The sequence below is a fragment of the Mobula hypostoma genome, chromosome 11 (assembly GCF_963921235.1).
Source record: "Mobula hypostoma chromosome 11, sMobHyp1.1, whole genome shotgun sequence".
NCBI lineage: Eukaryota > Metazoa > Chordata > Chondrichthyes > Myliobatiformes > Myliobatidae > Mobula > Mobula hypostoma.
The window spans coordinates 52,615,567-52,633,875 of NC_086107.1; the positions used below are offsets into that span (position 1 = coordinate 52,615,567).

An 18,309-nucleotide genomic window follows, 5' to 3' on the forward strand; every position below is an offset into this window, starting at 1 on the left:
ATTTTATATTTCCCAGGTTTTTATCCTGAACTAAAGGGTAGTTATGTTAATTATGTTCTCTGCTTGCTATATTCCTATAGATTTTATAATGTCATAAACGGTAATAATAAATAAAATGTTTTAAAATGGTCTCAATTATATCTGCACACCCTGATTAAATTGTTCTCCCTTAACTCTACAGCACAGACAATGGCAGGTCACGTCTCACAAATTTGATAGAGTGTTTGAAGATAGGGCACGGTAAAAAAAAGTCTCAAGTCCCGATAGCCCCATCATCTCATGCAGACGGAAGCACCGCAAACTTGCTGATGCATTGGAAGCACCCGTCCGAAAACTTCGAGCTTCCGACCAGCCCTCCAACACCGAGCACCGAGCACCATCTCTGCCGAGCACTTCGACCCTGCCCCGGCCGCCAAGCAACAAGCAAAGCCGAGGGCTGGAGGCCTTCCCCTCTGGAGATTCTGGATCACACAGAAGCAGCGGCAGCAAAACAGGCATTTCAGAACTTTCACCAGATGTTCCTCCATGCTCTCACGTCTGTCTCCATCAAATCAGGATTGTGCACGGCACCCTACTTGACAGATTACAGATATCATTCACCGGAGTGGCCGCGTAAACTGCGTCGCGCCGCCATCTTCTCCTCCTCCTCCATTAAGAGCAAACTTAATCTGGGTATAAGAATGATTGAAGGGACAACTCAAGGTATAACTAAATATGGGAAGGATAGCGTAGGAGACAGAACGTTCGAGAGAAAGGGGCAGGTGTCAATATAAGGAACTGATGTTGTATCCAGGCTAGCTTTGGAGAATGTTGACAAGAATTATGCAGAGTTACGTTTTATAACATATTGTGTTTTATGGTTCATGTGATTAATAGTATATTAACATGTGATCGAAACTATTCTAAAGCTGTCTTAACTCCCATAATTGTAAGAGTTCCTGTGGACGTAATGATCAACATTATAAATTGTGAAGAATTGTGATTTGAGGGAGGGCAGTGTCCGGACTGGCTCTTTGGGAGATCAGTCTGTAACTTCCCCCATGGCATGCTATGAATAAAGAGTAAAGTTTGAGAAAATATTGCTTGTATTACTGTGTTTGTGGTATCTGCGCTCCTGCATCGGGTCGATCCGCCTTGACAGGCTGATTTAGAAGACAGAGACACTTGGGATCCGCAGTGACTTGATAGACTAGATTGAAAAATTGGCTTGGCTATAGAAAACAGAAGGTAGTGGTGGAGGGGTGTTTTTCTGACTGGAGGTCTGAGACTAGTGGCGTTCTGCAGGGCTGGGAACAGTATTGTGTGTGTTTGGACAAAAATATAGATGGAATTATTTGTAAGTTTGCAGATGGCACAAAAAATTGTTGGAGTTGTGTGATAGCAAAGAAGGTTGTTAAAGAATACAGTAGGCCGGATGTGTGGGGTTGAGTGGGATTTGGGATCAGCCTTGTTGGGATAGTGGAGCAGACTCAATGGGCTAGATAGCATAATTCTGCTCCTATGTCTAATGGTCTTACGTGATATGGATCAATTCGAGATATGGGTGGAGAAATGACAAGTGGAGTTTAATCCAGTCAAATTTGAGGTGTTGCACTTTGGGAGACTAAATATAAGGGGAGAGTATACAGTAAATGGCGAGACCTTTAGGAGCATCGCTGTACAGATGGATCTTGTGGTGCGTCCATATCTCATTAAAGTGGCAACACATGTAGATAGAGCAGTAGAGAAGACATTCAGCAGGCTTGCCTTCACTGGTTCGGTCACTGAATATTGTGATGGATATTCACTATCCAGGGGCTTTTACATTATTGTCAACCGCAGCTTTCTAAACACTAGTAGCTGACACTTCTAAAGACCAAAGTGAAATTAAACTTCCAACCAATATTCTTTGTTTAGCTTAAACACATGGAATTCTTCAGATGTTGGAAATCCAAATCAACACACACAAAATGCTGGAGGGACACAGTAGGTCAGGCGGCATCAATGGAAGTGAATAAACAGTCGATGTTTCGGGCTGAGACTCTTCTTCAGCACTGTAAACGAAGCGAGAAGATGACAGAATAAAAAGGTTGGGGGACAAGAGGGACCTAGTTGTAATCCCACCCAACCTCAGTGGAAAAAGCCTGCTTGCATTTATTTTATCTATACCCCTCATAATTATACCTTATCTATACCACTCTATCAAATCTCCTCTCAATCTTCTACGTTCCAAGGAATAAAATCCTAACCTATTCAATCTTTCCTTGTAACTCAGGTCCTCCAGTCCTGGCAACATCCTTGTAAATTTTCTCTGTACTCTTTCAACCTCATTTACATCTTTCCTGTAGGTAGGTGACCAAACTGCACACAATACTCCAAAATAGGCTAACATCCCATCTTCAGCACTCCTCAATGCCCCACCATTCACTGTGCAAGATTTACCCTGGTTGGTCCTACCAAAGTGCAACACTTCATATTTACCTGCAGTAAATTTCATCTGCCATTTTTTAGCCCATTCTTCCAGCTAGTCCAGATCCTGTTGCAAGTTCTGATAGTCTTTGTCACTGTCCACTACACACCCAACCTTGGTGTTATCCATAAGTTTGCCGATCCAGTTAACCACAGTATAATCCAGATCATTGGTATAGATGGCAGACAACAACGGACCCAACACCAATCCCTGTGCCACAGTCACAGGCCTCCAGTCAGTGAGACAACCATCTACTACCACTCTCTGGTTTCTCCCATAAAGACAATGAGTAATCCAATTTACTACCTAATCTAGAATGCCAAGTGACTGAACCTTCTTGGCCAGCCTCCCATGCGGGACCATGTCAAATGCCTTGCTAAAATCCATGTAGACAACATTCACTGCCTTGCCTTCCCAGTAACTTCCTTGAAAAAGTTTGGTTAGGCACGAATTACCACGCACAAAACCCAGATAACTATCCATAATCAGTCCATGTCTATCCAAATACACATATATACAGTCCTTTAGAATATCTTCCAATAACTTTCCCACTTCTGATGTCAGGCTCACTGGCATATAATTTTCTAGTTTATTTTTAGAGCCTTTCTTAAAAAGTGGATCAACATTAGCTATGCTCCAATCCCCCGGTACCTCTCCTGTCACTAAGGATGATTTGAATATTCCTGCTAGGGCCCCGGCAATTTCTGCCCTTGCCTCCTACAGGGTCCAGGGGAACACCTTGTCAGGCCATGGGGATTTGACCATGCTAGTTTGCCTCAAGACAGCAAACACGTCCTCCTCTGCTGCTTTGCCTCACTTCTACATACTGTGTCTGTCTCCCGAGTAAATGCAGGTGCAAAAAATCCATTTGAGATCTCCTCCATCTCTTTTAGCTCCACGCATAGATTCCCATTCTGATCTTCCGGAGGACCAATGTTGTCCCTTGCAATCCTTTTGCTTGTAACATATCTGTAGAATCCCTTGGGATTCTCCTTCACCTTGTCTGTTAGGGCAACCTCATGCGCTCCTGATTTCTTTCTCAAGAAAGAAATGCAAGTGAAGAGGAAACAAGTGTTCTCTTGCATTTCTTTTACTCCATAAGTACTTCATGTGTTCCTACATGCTATACACCTTTTTTTTTAACCAGAGCCTCAATATCTTTAGAGAACCAAGGTTCCCCAAACCTGTTATCTTTACCTTTTATTCTGAACTTCACTGACCTCAACATTGAACTGATTCCATAACCTATGCATTCACTTTCAAGGACTCAACAACTCATGTTCTCTATTTACCTATTTTTTGAATTTGCAGTTTTTCTTCTTTTGCACATTGGTTATTTGTCAGTATTTGTTTGTGTGTATTTTTATTTTCATTGGCTCTATATATTTCTTTGTTCTGCTGTGAATTTCAACCTCCCCCTTGGTGAAAAGCACTTTCTCAGTTCCTCTCTAGATCTCATACATCAACGCCCTCTGGTCAAAAGCACTTCTACTGAGGGAAAATGTTTATCACTATCTCCCTACATGCCTTTCATAATTTTGTATATTTCAATCAGATGAGTCCCCTCCCCCCTACCTCCCACTCCAGCCTTCTCTGCTCCAAAGCAAACAAAGTTTCCTGACTGTCATCAAAAATTATGCACTCCATCCTGGGCAACCTTCTGGTAAATCTCCTCATCTCCTCCAGTTTGGTCACATTCTTCCTATCATGTGGCAATCAGAAATGGAGAAAGTACTCAGCTGTGTTATTAATGTTTCACAGCATTGTACCATAACCTCTTAAAGTCCATGCTCTTCTATCCTATGTCAGGCTAATGAGAGCAAAAATCCAACTTTCCTTCTGAGCAATGTTATTAACCTGTGCTGCTGCCTTTAGGAATCCTTGGACATGTTCTCCAAGGTACTTCTTTCCCTCAGTACTTCCTAGGAACTTACCAATGCCTTACTTGTCCTCACAGTACTATAACACTTCCGATTTCTTCATCTACCATTTCTCTGACCACCTTACCAAGTAATCAATATCATATTGCACCTTCCCTTCCTCCCTATCAACAACATCACCAATCTTATTGTTCTCTGCAGACTTACTAATTATACCTCTTCTAAATTGTTACTGTTAGTAGCAAACTGCAAGGGTCCCAGCATTCATTTCTACAGCACGACACTGGTCACAGGCTTCCAATTGCTAAAACAACCCTCAACTATCACCATGATCTAAGCCTCCAATATAATCAATAAATGAACATTATAATTATCAACAACAGGAATTCTGCAGATGCTGGAAATTCAAGCAACACACATAAAAGTTGCTGGTGAACGCAGCAGGCCAGGCAGCCCGTCGACTGCACCTCTTCCTAGAGATGCTGCCTGGCCTGCTGCGTTCACGAGCAACTTTTATGTGTGTTATTATAATTATCAATATTGGTGAAATTACTCATCTATTTATCTGCTGCCAATTTATTAATTCCTCTTCCCAAAAAGATTTTAAATGTTGCTCTTGGTAACAAGGTGTATTGGAAACATACAGTGTATTATTATATGATACCAACAACATAAAAAAGTGATGAAGCCCTGAAGAGCAATTACAGGGAGGTTGGAAGGAAACGAAAAAGCAGGACCTCAAGATAGTAAACTCTGGATTGCTGCCTGTGCAACATGCCAGTGAGGGTAAACGTAGAATGATATGGCAGAATGTATAGATGAAGAATTGGTGTGTGTGGGGGGAGGGTTTTAGATTTGTGGATCATTGGGATCTTTTCTGGGGAGGTACGACCTATACAAAAGGGACAGGTTACACCTGAACCTGACAGGGACCAATGTCCTTGCAGGCAGGTTGCTAGAGTGGTTGGGGAGGGTTTAAACTAGTTTGGCAGGGGGATGGGAATCAGAGTGTTAGGTCAGATGATGTGAAGGTAAAGGCATTGTGCAGAGAAACTATGAGGAAGGATAGGCAATTGAAAGGGCATATATGGAGTCAAAATGGGATAGGTTGAAATGAGTTTACTTCAAAACACATTTTAAATATGTGAAGTATTTAGAATAAGGGTGATGAACTCAGGGCATAGAACAGGACATGCAGTAGAATTACAATGCTGTGACCATTACCATGACTTGGCTGTTGCTAGGGCAGGATTAGCTGCTTGAAGTTCTGGGGTTTCAATGTTTCAAAAGGGATAGGGAGTGGAGCTGTCAATTAGGGATAAAATTGTACCTGCAGAAAGGGAGGGGGTCATGTAGGGATTGTCCACTGAGTCAGTGTAGGAGGAACTCAGAAACAAGAAGGAAGCAATAACCTATTTTGTGTATTCTATAGGCCTCCAAAAGCTACAGGGACACTGAGGAACAGATCAGGAGGCAGATTTTGGAAAGATGCAAAAATAGCAGGGTTGTTGTCATGGGTAACTTTAACTTCCCTAATGTAGACTGGCACCTTCTTTGTGCAAAGGTTTAGATGGACTGAATTGGTTTAATGTGTCCAGCAAAGATTCCTTACACAATGTATAGACAAGCCAATTAGAGGAGAGGCCATTCTGAATCAAGTAATAAACAATGAACATGGTCATATGACAGATCTCTCAATGGGTGAACATTTCAAAGACAATGACCACAACTCTCCAACAATTACAATAGCTATGGACAAAGATAAGAGCAGATGGTATGGGAAAATATTTATTTATGGGAGGGCTAATTGCAAGAGTATTAGACAAGAACTTGGGCGTGTAAATTGGCAGCAGATGTTTTCGGGGAAATGCAAAAAGAAATGTGGAGGTTGTTTAGAGAGCACTTGTATGGGGTTCTGGATAAGTTTGTCCCATTGAGACATGGAAAGAAAGGTAGGGTGAAGGAATCATGGTTAACAAGAGAAGTAGAACATTTAGTCAAGAGGAAGAAGGAAGTATACTTAAGGATGAGGCAGTAAAAGCCAGACAAGGTTTTTGAGGTAGCCAGAAAGGAACTTAAGAAGGGATTTATGAGTGCTAGGGGGAACATGAAAAGGCCTTGGCAAGTAGGATTAAGGAAAACCTCAAGGTACTCTACACATACATGAAGAAAATGAGGATGACTAGAATGAGCTTAGGGATATAGGGGGAAATATGTGTCTGCATCAGAAAAGGTAGGAGAGGGCCTAATAGATACTTTGCTTCAGTGTTCACCAGTGAGAGAAATTTGATGAATGTAAAGTCAACGTAGAACAGACTAATGTGCTGGAACATGTCGAAGTTAAGAAAGAAGCAATGCTGGAGACGTGAAAAACATTAGGATAGATAATTTATTGGGGCCCATAACCTTTGATATACCCCAGATTACTACAGGAAACGATAGAGGTTATTGCTGTGGCATTGAAGATGATCTTTGCGTCCTCACTGGATAATGACTAGTACCAGAGGACTGGAAAATGGCAAATGGTTTTCCTTTGTTCAATAAGAATAATAGGGATAATCCTGAGAATTATAAACGAGTAAGTCTTATGTCAGTGCTGAGCAAACTAATGGAGACAGAACTTATAAGCATTTGGGGAAGTATAGTATTATGGATAGTCATCATGGCTTTGTGAGAGGTAATTCATGCCTCATGAGCTTGATTGACATTTGTGAGGAAGTGACAAGATAAATTATTGAAGGTAGAGTGATGGATGTGGTGTATATGGATTTTAGAAAGGCATTTGAGAAGTTTCCCCATGGAAAGCTCATTTAAAAAGTCATGAGGCATGGAAACCTGGTTCGAAATTGGCTATCCCACAGCGGCAGAGGGTGGTAGTAGATGGAGTGTATTCTGCTCGGAGGCTTGCGACCGCTCTGGGACTCCTGACCTTTGTGGTTTTTTATAAATGACTGCGATGAGGAAGTGGAAACATGGGTTAGTAAACTTGCAATTGACTGAAAGGTGTTGGTGCTGTGGATAGTGTAAAAGATTACACTATCCACAGGTTACAATGGGACATTGACAGGACGGAGAGCTAGGCTGAGAAGTGGCAAATGGAGTTCAGTCCAGAAGAGAGTGAAGTAACACAAGGTCAAACTTGAAGGCAGAGTACGAAGTTGTTGACATGATTCTTAACAGTATGGATGAACAAGGAGATCTTGGGGTCCAAGTCCAAAGATCCCTCAAAGACGCTGTACGCTGATAAGGGTGGTTAAAAAGGTGTATGGTGCGTTGCTTTTATTTGTTGGAGAATTAAATTCAGAACCATACAGTAATATTACAGCTCGATGAAACTCTGGTTAGATATACTTAGAATATTGTGTTCAGTCCTGGTCACTTCATTTTAAGAAGGATGAGGAAGCTTTAGAGAGGGTGCAGAGAAGATTTGTCAGGATGCTACCTGAACAAGAATATGTCTTACGTGGAAAGGTTGAGTGAGCTAAGGATTTTCTCTTTTCACTTGGTATAGGTTTATAAGAGGCGTAGAGTGAACAGCCAGCACCTTTTCCCAGGACAGCAAAGGCTAGTGTCAGAGGACATCCTTTTAAGGTCAGTGGAGGACAGTTTAAGGGGGATGTCAGAGGTAGGTTTGTTTACTATGCAGAGAGTGGAAGTGCTTGGAATACACTGCCAGGGTTTGACTTAGAGGCTGGTACATTAGGGACATATAAGATACTCTTAGGTAATTACATTGGTAATTAAAGAAATATGGAGGGTTATGGCCATGGAGGAGGAAATATTTTAATTTATCATGGAGTTGTTTAAAAAGTTGGCATGACATAGTGTGCTAAAGGGAGTGAACTGTATTGTACTGCTCTATGTTCGATGAAATGTGGCATCTGCAACATGTAATGATATATAAGTAGGCAGAGAGACAGGTAGATAAATGAATGGATCTCCAAACAAAACAGAGTAGTGTAAGTCTCAGAACTGCAGATGTTGTGTTTGACAGCTAAGCCTTTGCTAATGTCTCTGTACAAATTTCAGTTGGTTTGCCTGTGTTCATTAACCCTACTTGTTTAATCAATTCTCAATCTTCAGTCAAGTGACAAAAACTTGAATGCATACACTAGTAAATCAATGATTTGAACAATTTAAATAATGATTGCAAAGCAGGGCATGTTTCTCTGTTCTACATAGTTCATTTCAAGCACATACTTTAATGTGCCTCGGCTTTGCACCTCATGCATCTGGTATTCCAAGTGGCAAATTGCTATGGAACCATTCAGTATTGCTAAAGACCAACCACATTAGTAGAAGTCAAAGCTGTTTCTTTTAAGACTCATTAGCACTGCTTATTCCTAAACAAGCAAACATGAAGGGTCTGAGCCTGAAACACTGACAGTTTATTCCCCTCCATTAATGCTGCCTGACTTGCTGAGTTCCTTAAGTATTTTACATAAGAACATGAAAACATAAGGAATAGGAGCAGGAGTAGGGCATCCAGCCCATCGAGCCTGCCCCATCATTCAATAAGATCATGGCTGATCTGTTCGTAAACTCAGCTCCATCTACCTGCCTTTTCCCCATAACCCTTAATTCCCTTACTATGTAAAAACCTATCTAACTGTTTCTTAAATATATTTAGTGAAGAAGCTTCAACTGCATCGCTGGGCAGAGAATTCCACAGATTCACCACTCTCTGGGAAAAACAGTTTCTCCTCATCTCCGTCCTAAATCTTCTCCCCTGAATCTTGAGGCAATGTCCCCTAGTTCTAGTCTCACCTACCAATGGAAACAACTTTCCTACTATCTTATCTATCCCTTTCAACATTTTGTATGTTTCTATAAGATCCCCTCTCATTCTTCTGAACTCCAGAGAGTATAGTCCCAGGTGACTCAATCTCTCCTCATAGGTTAACCCCCTCATCTCTGGAATCAACCTGGTGAACCTCCTCTACACTGCCTCCAAAGCCAGTATATCCTTCCTCAAGTATGGAGACCAGAACTGCACACAGTACTCCAGGTGTGGCCTCACCAGTACCCTGTATAGTTGCAGCATGACCTCCTTGCTCTTCAATTCAATCCCTCTAGCAACGAAGGCCAACATTCCATTTGCCTTCTTAATAACCTGTTGTACCTGTAAGCCAAATTTTTGCAATTCATGCACAAGCACTCCCAAGTCCCTCTGCACAACAGCATGCTGCAATCTTTCACCATTTAAACAATAATCTGCTCTTCTATTATTCCTTCCGAAGTGCATGATCTCGCATTTACCAACGTTGAATTCTATCTGGCAGACCTTGGTCCTCTCACTTAACTTATCTATATCCCTCTGCAGACTCTCCACATCCTCTTGTTTGTGTTGCTCAGGTAATAACATAACTAAGCACTAAATGACTGGGTACAAGTCAATTTTCTTATAATACACATGCTGAAGTCGTAGATGTGAATCATGTTTTCTGAAACTACAAGGAAATTGAGAAAAGATATCTAATGCTTTTATGAGTAACTTCCCCATTACATCGCTGGTTGGTGGCGTAGTGGCATCAGCGGCGGACTTCGAAGCGAAGGCTCTCGAGTTCAAATCCAGCTGGCTCCCTTGCATGTTTTCCATCCGTGCTGGGTTGAGCGTCGAGCTAGCAACTCGGCCTAATAAAAGTAAGAAAGCCTGCTAAAGAAATACCGTCATGACAGTCCACTCGGAGTTAAGGGCTTTCTTTTTCTTCTTCTTCCCCATTACATGGACTGAGGATATTGCTTTGCCTCGACAGGGGGCATCCCTGACCTCAATGACTGATGTTATCCATTTATTTTAATGGACAGATCCTGGACAACTAGGGCTGAAACTACCTACAGCCTCCTCACTCAAGCTGTCTTTTCCTCTTGATGCTGGGTCCATTTGTGTAAGGTTTCCCACTGCATGTGACCCCTGAACATAACATAACTTTATATCTACAATGAGGACCCAGGAGTTGTACTGGTGGATGGGAATAGCAGATATGTATCTTCTGCACCTCATCTGGCAGTTCCTGCCCAGCTAGGATTCCCCATTAGTCCAGATGTGAAAATTACAAATGCGTAGTTTCGGCGAGGTGAAGGTGTGGGTACGAGTGACGTTGGAAGTTCACAGGCAGAAGATACTGCAGCAAGAAGGTAAGTGAGATGTAAGAGCGTGAACAGGGTAGGACATCAGCCATGATCCTCTTGTATGTGTGATGTGATCACACAGATCTTTGTCTTCAAACGATGACTTTAGAAGTTGACCCATCTAGTTATGGCATTATTCACCTCCTGTGCAAATCTTCCGACAACAGACATAGAAAACATGATTTAATATGTGTGAATGAAATGGCTACCATGGTTGAATAATTGGAAGTTTTAAGATGAGTCTGTGATTGTTGGAATCATAGTAAGTGGTTGCATGTTATAGAGCCTGTGCAGACACAATGCATTTGTGGCTCGCAACAGCAACCTTGATTAGCCAAGTGAAAACATTAAACTTCTTTCAGCACTGCAATCTGTGCAGTATCATTCTTGGGTTTGACTCTTCCTTCCATATTCCAGGAAGTGATCTGGGTGACCTCCTGTGCCCCTTGCACAACGGATCTCTTTTGGTTGTCATTTGTTCAAAAAGTCTTTAAGGGTTCACATCATTGTGTTGGAAGTACCCCTCCCGTATGTGTGCAAAGTCCTACGCAGTCATAGTTCTCTGCAGTGACCGAGACACTATGTGCTAACTTCCAGTGATGATTGAGTTAAATGGTCAGCTCTTCTTAAGAATGGGGACTCTGATGTCAGTTAGCAAGATTGATTACAACAGATGCACTGTGCTCATAAAACTAAACACACTTAACCTTCAATAATCGGAGAAGCAATTTGATTTATGAGACAAATATATAGATGCTAATACAGGATGTACCAGTTCAAAAAACAAGTACTAATAGCAGCAGGACCAATAAGCAGGGGTACCTGTCTCATATTATTAAATGTTTCTAGAAGTAGTAGTATACAGACTAGCTCCTTAAATTTTACCAGTTGGTTCATTGCCACTATTTATAACCTATACAAAGATAGGAGTATAATAATAGTAGCCTATTTAGCTCAACCCTATTCTGGTACTTAATAAGACTGTAGCTGAATTGTAACTTAACTCCAGTTACTCATCTTGTCATTATATTTCCACATATACTTCGTTACCACAAGATTTGGATTTAAATTGACTGAGTATAATTTTTCGTTTCTGGAAGAATATTCAGAACAATTTCTGCATGTGAAATTCTTCATTGCTGAAATACTTGGATCCTATTTTCAGACATCCCTACACCGACGCTCTCCCAAATCTAGAAACTCTTGAACAAAAACAGAAAATACTGTAAATACTCACAGGTCAGGCAACATCTGTTGAAAGAGAAACAGACTTTCAGGTCAAAGACCTTTTGTCTGAATGTATACCAATTTCATGTCCCGAAACGTTTACTCTGTTTCTCTTTCCACAGATGTTGCCTGACCTGATGAGGGTGTACAATATTTTTTTGTTTTTATTGCTTGACCTGCTGAGTGTTTTCCAGGATTTTGTTTCAGATTTTCAGCATCTGCATGTTTTTGAACTCCTCTTTGCACACTTCCCATGTGGCATACATTTATGTTTGTCTGCAAAAAGAGTGCCTCCAAGAGGTCCACAACCTTGTCACGGGGGTTTGGAGGCTTGCGTGCCTCAATGACCCGGAGTGCTATGTTGGCTGGAGTCAGGGCCTAGCGTTTTGATTCTTGGTGGGGTCACTCCTGCCAAACAGGTCAAAAGGTGGAAGCCAGACTAAGAGTGGTCCACTGGTCCTCCAGATTCTGGAGTTCAGCTCAGGGCTAACAACCCTGACTGGTCAAATAAAAAAGTGTTACGGAAACAGCAATAAGGATGGAGGACCTTCTTTTCTGCCCTAAGAGCCAGCAGTAAGCAAAAGGAATGGGAGGTTTGGTTTTTTTCCCCTTATTTCTCACTCTACTTTGCACTAATCACCATTTGTAGAGTTTAAAGAAATCCCTAAACATGATCAAAAAAAAATTCTTTCTTCCACTAAATTATGATTCAGACCATGGAGGATGTGAACAAGCCAAATGAGGTTAAAAAATCTTCTTTAATCACAAGATAAAAACATTCAAGGAAGGCCTTTTTACCCATTTCAGTTTGGAAAAAAGGGCACTACTTTAGTGTTTTCTCCCAATTATTCCATTAGGCTACAAGGTGCAAATAACAATTCAGGTATTCATCGTGGCAATTTAAAGCTTGACCCAACCGGCTAGTGAAAAAAAATGAGCATTCATCTATTTTTTCTTCAATAAGCAGCTGAAAAGTGAGCTAAAGTTGAGATTTAAATATAATACAGTGTCAGCTACAGGAAATCACGGCTGCAGAGAAAAGCTACTGTTTCAGGAAATGAAATCCCTGCAGTCCAACTAATAATCTGCAGTTTCTGATTGTCTAAGTACCACAAGACAGCAGCTTGATAGTCCATATGTTTTTTATAGTTCAGAATCAAGAAAAATAAACATTACTTCCATGTGAGATAACAAGGAAACATTTAAATTCACAAACGGCACAATACTGCCTCCTAGTAATTGCAAATGTTATTGCAATTCGCAACTCGGCTTCCAGCATCAAGTGTTCTAAGTTGCATTTTGGGAAATGGGTTTGTGTTTGGACATGTAACGATCACCATCAGATGTAGAGTAGATAGTCTATGATGCCACTCAATGTGGAATGTCATGCAACATCCTACATCCTCTTGACTTTGTTCACTGCAAAGGTAGTTTATCTAGCCAACACATCTGCTTCTCCATGATCGGTTGAGCATCACACAGATGGACACTAAATCCCAAGAATATTCCTTGCACGTTGGCACTCAGACCGCAAGGCATGCACTCCGATATTTCCCTGTAGTATTCCTTCTGAACTTTTAACATAGGCCATCAGAGGCTGTATCATGGTTACTACTAAAGGTTGCTGATGTAATTATTGCCTGTTCACATTGGGAAAAGATGAGCTCCAGGCTCTGCCAGCTTTGAACCAGATGCTCACCAACCCCATTTTATCATTGAGGGCAAGCTTCATGCACACAAAGTTTGATTTTTTAAATCAATCACCTGTAATCTGTCCCATCAATATCCCATCTGGATTCTTTGAGTACCAGTACATGAAAAAACCCTCCAGTGAGGCGATATCAACTCTATCCTTTCCCACCACATTGCTTCTGTACCTGAGTCCAGTGCCTCACCATATCCAGATTTGATACTTTAATTATTAATTACCGTAGCATTGTCAGAGGCCTTTTCCTTGGTGACTATTCCTCTTCCGTGGGAAGTCAAAACATTCAGAAGTGTTTGTCCGTGAGTTAATATGTCAAAAGGATTTTTTGGTTTAGAAACAAGAGTGGAAAAACATAGATAAAAGCAGCTGAAGACTAAGGTCCAATAAAACTTGTGGCCTAAAGAACAAATCGTGGGCGGAAAAGGTGCAGGAGTTCCATCAATTAGCTGAAAGCCATGACATATACTGTCCAGATGGAATAAAATCAGTGATCTGCCATGGTGTCGTAAATAGTGGTACGAACTGAAACAAATCGGGTTTAAACCCCATAATCAGTGCATTGGTCAGGTTCGCTCCTGAAATATCTGTGGATTGTTTAAGTTGGGGATAATTCTTTAATGTCTTTCCATATATTAAGTTAGGGATGACCTTGTAATATCCTAAGAGGATCACAACCTTGTTGTAGGATTTGGAGTCTTGCGTGCCTCAATGACCCGGAGAGCTATGTTGACTGGAGTCAGGGCTTTGTGCTTTGGCTCTTGGTAGGGTCACCCATGCCAAGCAGGTCACAGAGGGTAGAGACCAGAGTAAGAGTGGTCCACCAGTCCTCCAGGTCTGACAGTTCCACTCAGGCCTAACAACCCTGACTTGTCAAAAAAAGATCATTACTGAAACAGCAAAGAAGAATCCTTCTCTGCCTGTGTGCGACAGTATTCCACCCAGGACTTACTTAGCTGACAGCAGTAAAAACTGAGAGGAAGCTACAGGCTGAAGGAAGCCCTGAACACCTCCAAGACCAAGACCAAAATTGGTTTTTAGAATGTACGAACCATGTACAACACTGGCAAGCTAGCACAAATAACTGCAGAAATGCGTCATTACAACCTACATATATCAGGTGTCAGTGAAAGCAGATGGACAGGGTCTGGCAGACTAAAGATGGCAACTGGCAAAACAGGAAGAGGAGACAGTCAGTGTCATGATGGTGTAGCTGTCATTTTGAAGAAAGGCATTGAGAAGTGCTTGCTGGGGTGCAAACCAATCGACAGTTGGCTAATGAGTCAGACTGGAAGGAAAGCAGGTGAACTTGACTGTGATTCAGTGCTATGCCCCCACTAACGATAGTGACGTTGAAGGAAAGGACGTCGTTTATGAACGGCTGCAATCAGAGCTAGAACTAACATCCTGTCATGACATAATGATTGTCGTGGGAGATGTAAACGCCAACTCACACCACGAGGGTCATGGGCACCCAAGGATGTGGAATGATGAATAGCAATAGTGGAAATCTGTGCCATAAACAATCTAGTCATAGATTGAAACTGGCGTCTGGCGAATTTTCAGATCAGATCCCTTCTAAAATTGTCCAGCGTATCCAAAGTTTCTATGCTAATTTCACCTGCACAGTTGGGGACTGCAATTTGAGCTTTTAAGTCAAGCCAGGAGTCAGCTAAGGCTGTGTGATGTCGGCGACATTGTTTAGCCTGGTGAATGACTGGGTTATGAGGCAAACCACAAAAGATAAGCAGGGGGCATTTAGTGGACTCCATTCCCTACCTTAGAAGTCCTTGACCTCGTATTACTATCACATACATAGCAGTACACGCAAGAGAAAACTCTGTGTCTGTGTACCTTTGCTGGACAAGTTGGACTCAGAGTCAATCAGAGAAAGACTAAGACCATAACTCTCAATGTAGGGTCTCCTCTCCCGTCAAGGCAAATGGCATCCACTCACCCAGCACTGGCATTCACCTACCTGGGCAGCATCATTCGACAGGATGGTGGAACCAAGGACGACACCCAGCGCAGACTCAGCAAGGCTGGAAACATCTACAGATCAATGAGTAACATATGGGGATCCACAGCAAGGTGAAGCAGTACCAGAGCTGTGTTCTGTCCACACTCTTGTACAGGTCAGAATGCTGGCACATGACAGAAAGCGACCTTGCCGAGCTGTCGTCAGTCAACACCACGAGCTTCCAGATGACTCTCCGTATTCTCTGGCCAAGAAAGAGCTCCATCCATGCCCTGCTCCTTCAGTATCATCAAGAGGAAATGGCCACAATCATCACGAGGAAGCACTGGGGTTGAATTGGGCTGTGATGAGGAGAGAGGCTGACTTCATCATCAGGACAGCACTTCACTGGACTCCTGAAGGGCGGAGGAAACGCAGGAGACCAAAGATAACTTGGCACCACAGTACGGAGGCAGGAATGAGGGCCCTCAGCCACAACCAGGGCACAATAGAAAACATGGCCAGGGACAGAGATGGAGGACCTTCATTGCTGCCCTCATGCCAGTGGTGTAACGGGCACTGTATAAGTAATTTACAATGTTATGAACCTCCAAGTCCACTGGAGGCTGGAGCCTAAGGTGGTCTTTCCCGAGTTTAAAGGACTGTGTGCATACATGAGTGGAAGAGAGGAAGGTGCTTGTTTTGCAGTTGTTTTGTTGCTGGGCTTTGTGGGCTTGCTAAACTGGTGCCAGAATGTGCAGTAACATTTAGAGGCTTCCCCCATTATACCCTTGGTCGTTAATGCAAATGACACACTTCACTGTATATTTTGATGTACACTTAATAAATAAACTTGAATCTTGAAATCATGAAATAATGCATTTGCATTAGTTAACTTAGGAATACCTTTTTATGTCGTTGTATTGTTTGTTATTGTTATTAATCCAGGGATACACCTGCAAATTCCAAACACCTAGTTCCTGACAAAGGGCCTCAACCTGAAACATAATTGTTTATTCCTCTCCATAGATGGTGCTTGACTTGCTGAGTTCCTCTAGCACTGTGTACACGTTGATCTGGAATTCCAGTATCTGCAGAATTTCTTGTGTTTGTACTTAAATCTGTGATAGTTCTGTAACATCTCTGCACTGGTTAAGATCAAGATACTTCATTAATGGCTTAGCACTTGTCACATTAGGGTTATTAATATACTGTGCATGTATTGGTCAAGGACACTGCTATAATGTGTGCAAAAATGAAGGATATCCTTGGAATGTGCATGCATTGACTAAATTATGGAAATCCCTGTAAATTAGTTAAATTAGGGATACCTCAGCAATGACAGTTAACAATATCCCTCTAATGTGAGGTTGGTGTTATCCCTATAATGTGGGTGAATTGGTTATGTTATGGATAGCCTTGTAATGTGCATGAAGTGGTTAAGTTCAGCAAACTCTCTTGATATAGGAGTCCAGGCAATCCCTATAATATGTGAACAGATTAAGATCGCGATGTCCCTTTAACCTATGAGAACAGGTTAAGTTCAGGATGTATCTGCAATGTGTATGACTAAGTTAAGTTCAGCAAACTTCCTTAATGTATGAGGTTATTAAATTGAGGCAATGCAAACAGGTTACGAATTTCCTTTCAATGTGTGTGGGTAGATTAAGTTCAGGATGTCCTTATAATACGTTTCAATGGGTTAAATCTGTCCGCAGATTGTGTGTGAACAGGTTAAGTACAACAAAACCCTTTCAATGTACAAGTTAGGTTCATGATGTCCTAATAGCATGTGTGGACAAGCTGAGGATGTGTAAACTAATTAAGTTCAAGGTTAACTGTAACGCGTGTGAACAGGTTAAATGGAGGGTGTATCTGTACCGTGAGCGAACAGGTTGTTGAGGATGTTCTGTAAAGTGTGCGAACTGACCAAGTTCAGGATCCACGTACCCGTACAAGCACAGCCATCTCCCGGTCAAAGGGCCTGGCCGTGACGTCACAGCGTTCGTGTTTCTGTGCCACGTGACAGCGAGAACAGCCGGATTTGAGACTCGGGTTTTACGGAAGTGACGACTTTTTCGCATGAAAGCTGAGTTGGAGAAGGTGTTGTGAGGTTTTGCTGCAACTGGTGCGTACAGTTTCAGCAGCTGGGTCTGGTGAGGCTGCGATACCATGGATTTCGGTAGCGTTCTCAGTAGGGCATCCGAGAACAAAGTCGATGCCCAGATCCAGGTAAGTGACAGTCTGGAAACTCTCCTGACATCCCAACACCCTGACATAGGCCTAGGGAGAATTGCATTGCGCTATGTAAACACTCTGACTCCCTGAGTGAGGCCTAGTTGGGATTGCATTATATCCTTTAAACGATGCAGTCCACTGACAAGCCAGGGGAAAGTTGTTTTGCAGCCTTTAAACACTTCATTTCATTGGGAATCGGGGAGAGTTGTATTGCATCTTTAAATGCCCCAGTGAGTGAGAACCCAGGGGGAATCACTGCACCTTTTGACAAATCAGGCACTGACATGATTACATGATTAGAGGGTTTCATTGCACCCTTTAAACTCCATGCACTCTGACTTGGATTCAAGGAGACTGCTTTAATCATTTATCACCTTTAATCTCAGCAGGAAAAATAAGATTGTATCCTGTAAGTCACTGTCACTGGGAATTTCAAGTTCCTGGGTGTCAATATCTCTGAGGATCTAACCTGGACCCAACATATCAATGTACTACAAAGAAGGCATGACCGTGGCTATATTTCATTAGGAATGTGAGGAGATTTAGTATATCACCAATAACATTTGCAAATTTCCGCAGATGTACCATGGTGAGCATTCTAACTGCCTACATCACTGTCTGGTATTGGGAGGCGGGGGTACGACTGTAGAGGATCAAAATAAGCTGCAGAGAGTTGTAAACTTAGTCAGCTAAATCATGGGCACTAGCCTCTGTAGTATGC

General features: G+C 42.1%; 1 protein-coding gene and 1 long non-coding RNA gene across 2 annotated transcripts in view; one reads left to right on the forward strand and one right to left on the reverse strand.

Annotated features, from left to right (window-relative positions):
• Positions 1–814: 814 nt before the first annotated feature.
• On the reverse strand, positions 815–16,096 carry LOC134353733 (uncharacterized). Its single transcript, XR_010019669.1, has 3 exons — positions 15,372–16,096; positions 9,836–9,963; positions 815–2,033 (listed from the first exon to the last, which is right to left on the reverse strand). It is a non-coding gene; the product is annotated as an uncharacterized LOC134353733 (long non-coding RNA).
• Positions 16,097–17,424: 1,328 nt separating this feature from the next.
• Positions 17,425–18,309, forward strand: part of spty2d1 (SPT2 chromatin protein domain containing 1) — a 32,843-nt gene continuing 31,958 nt past the window's right edge. The window contains exon 1 of the mRNA XM_063062035.1: positions 17,425–17,582. Within this exon, the coding sequence (XP_062918105.1) occupies positions 17,523–17,582 (60 nt within the window). The 5' untranslated portion in view covers positions 17,425–17,522. The remainder of the gene's footprint in view (positions 17,583–18,309) is intronic.